This window comes from Limulus polyphemus, unplaced genomic scaffold (genome assembly GCF_000517525.1).
Source record: "Limulus polyphemus unplaced genomic scaffold, Limulus_polyphemus-2.1.2 Scaffold7146, whole genome shotgun sequence".
Classification (NCBI taxonomy): Eukaryota; Metazoa; Arthropoda; class Merostomata; order Xiphosura; family Limulidae; genus Limulus; species Limulus polyphemus.
The window spans coordinates 28,025-29,999 of NW_013672756.1; the positions used below are offsets into that span (position 1 = coordinate 28,025).

Here is a 1,975-nt window from a genome sequence, read left to right on the forward strand (position 1 = left end):
AACCATGTAAACTACAGATGCTTTTATGATAAACAAAAAACACATGTAAACTACAGATACTTTTATGATAAACAAAAAACCATGTAAACTACAGATACTTTTATGATAAACAAAAAACCATGTAAACTACAGATGCTTTTATGATAAACAAAAAACACATGTAAACTACAGATACTTTTATGATAAACAAAAAACACATGTAAACTACAGATACTTTTATGATAAACAAAAATATGTAAACTACAGATACTTTTATGATAAAAAAAAAACATGTAAACTACAGATACTTTATGATAAAAAACACATGTAAACTACAGATACTTTATGATAAAAAAAAACGTAAACTACAGATACTTTTATGATAAACAAAAAACACATGTAAACTACAGATACTTTTATGATAAACAAAAAACACATGTAAACTACAGATACTTTTATGATAAAAAAACCATGTAAACTACAGATACTTTTTTTTCTCTCTCATCCTCTTCATATATCCATTTTGAATTCCAAGTTAATTAATTTGGCTTTTACCAGAGTAACAATCCTGAGAAAGGTGAAAGCCAACTTGTTGACTTGTGTTTTGTTATGTATGAAATAAGATATACGGTCACACTTTGTTCTCTTCTTAGTTCATTGTACTTGAAGAAAAAATTAAAGTCAATCAATAATTTTGTGATATTGGAGAAGGTTAAATTTTTATTGAATGATGTAAAAAAACTTACTAACTGGAATTTTTCTGCTGTTTCTACAAATGTTTCTGCTGTGTTATTTGTTTTATGTTAAGATAACTTTCTCATGTACAAGAATGTTTAATAACTCGTGTCTTACTGAGTGTTCTCTTAATGTATACAAGTAACAGTTCCATTTTCCAGAAGCAACTTTTGTTTATTTGAACTTGCAGGTGATTCGAAGAGGCTGGATGTGTATTCATAACTTGGGTATTATGAAGGGCGGTTCTCGTGACTACTGGTTTGTTTTAACATCGGAATCCCTTTCTTGGTATAAAGATGAGGAAGTAAGTGTTCAGCTGTATAGTGACGGTATTGAACTTAAAAATTGTATTGATATTCCTCATAAAATATCTTTATTAGCAATTACTTACCTCTGATTAATTTCACGTTTAAATTTTTTGAAATATAATACGTTGCTGTTACCTTTTAACTCTTTCGAGATGGATCACGGGTGAAAGGCCATGTCATCTCATTTGTTGACTTGCATTCAAAATTTTATTGAACTACTGTTTCATGAATTTCTGTCAATAAGTTTGGTATCAAACTGTAGATTATAATTCAAATTTTAGTACTATACATTATTATACATAATTTGTTAATTTAAAAGTAAATTAAAAAACAGTTAAACATCGATGTTTGTGTGTCACGTGATATTTTGAATGCAGCACTGGTTCAGATTAGATGTTTGTGATGTCAAAATACAAAGTCTATAGTTTTGTACGAATTAGGAACTCATATTACCAATATTGACAAGCTAGAGTATAAAATAAGAAGGTCTTATCTTTTCTATTTGCTGATATATCACTCATGTACTGAATCAAACACTGTGGCCCGCTCACCTTTTTCCATTTTTTGAAATGGTCCCTTATGTACACTTACTTCAATATATGACATATGAATAACCAATCAAAAAAGTCAGAATGTTCCATAGTGGCTTTCTCAGCCATTTTCATGTGTTAGGATGACATCTTGTTCTTTCAAACCAAGATTTAAACGAAGTAGGTTGTGTCTTTGGTCTGCTCAAAATTTAATATTTTTTTAGACTAAAATACATCTTAGTTACTAAGCTTGATAAACTATAGTGGAATTTTATGGTATTGATACAGTAATTTATGATTTTTTGGTTATTCAACTGTGTGTGTGTATATATATATATATATATAATAAAAACCTAAAAAAACAATTATTTTGTTTCATATCCTCCGTCTTGTGCAATTTTAAAAGGCTTAGCAACCTACGTC

At 28.5% G+C, this 1,975-nt stretch overlaps 1 protein-coding gene across 1 annotated transcript in view; it reads left to right on the top strand.

The window, feature by feature from the left end:
- LOC106474384 (dynamin-1-like) overlaps positions 1-1,975 on the top strand; it is a 35,482-nt gene that overhangs the window by 22,476 nt on the left and 11,031 nt on the right. The window contains exon 14 of the mRNA XM_022402690.1: positions 905-1,018. Coding sequence (XP_022258398.1) covers positions 905-1,018 — 114 coding nt within the window. The remainder of the gene's footprint in view (positions 1-904; positions 1,019-1,975) is intronic.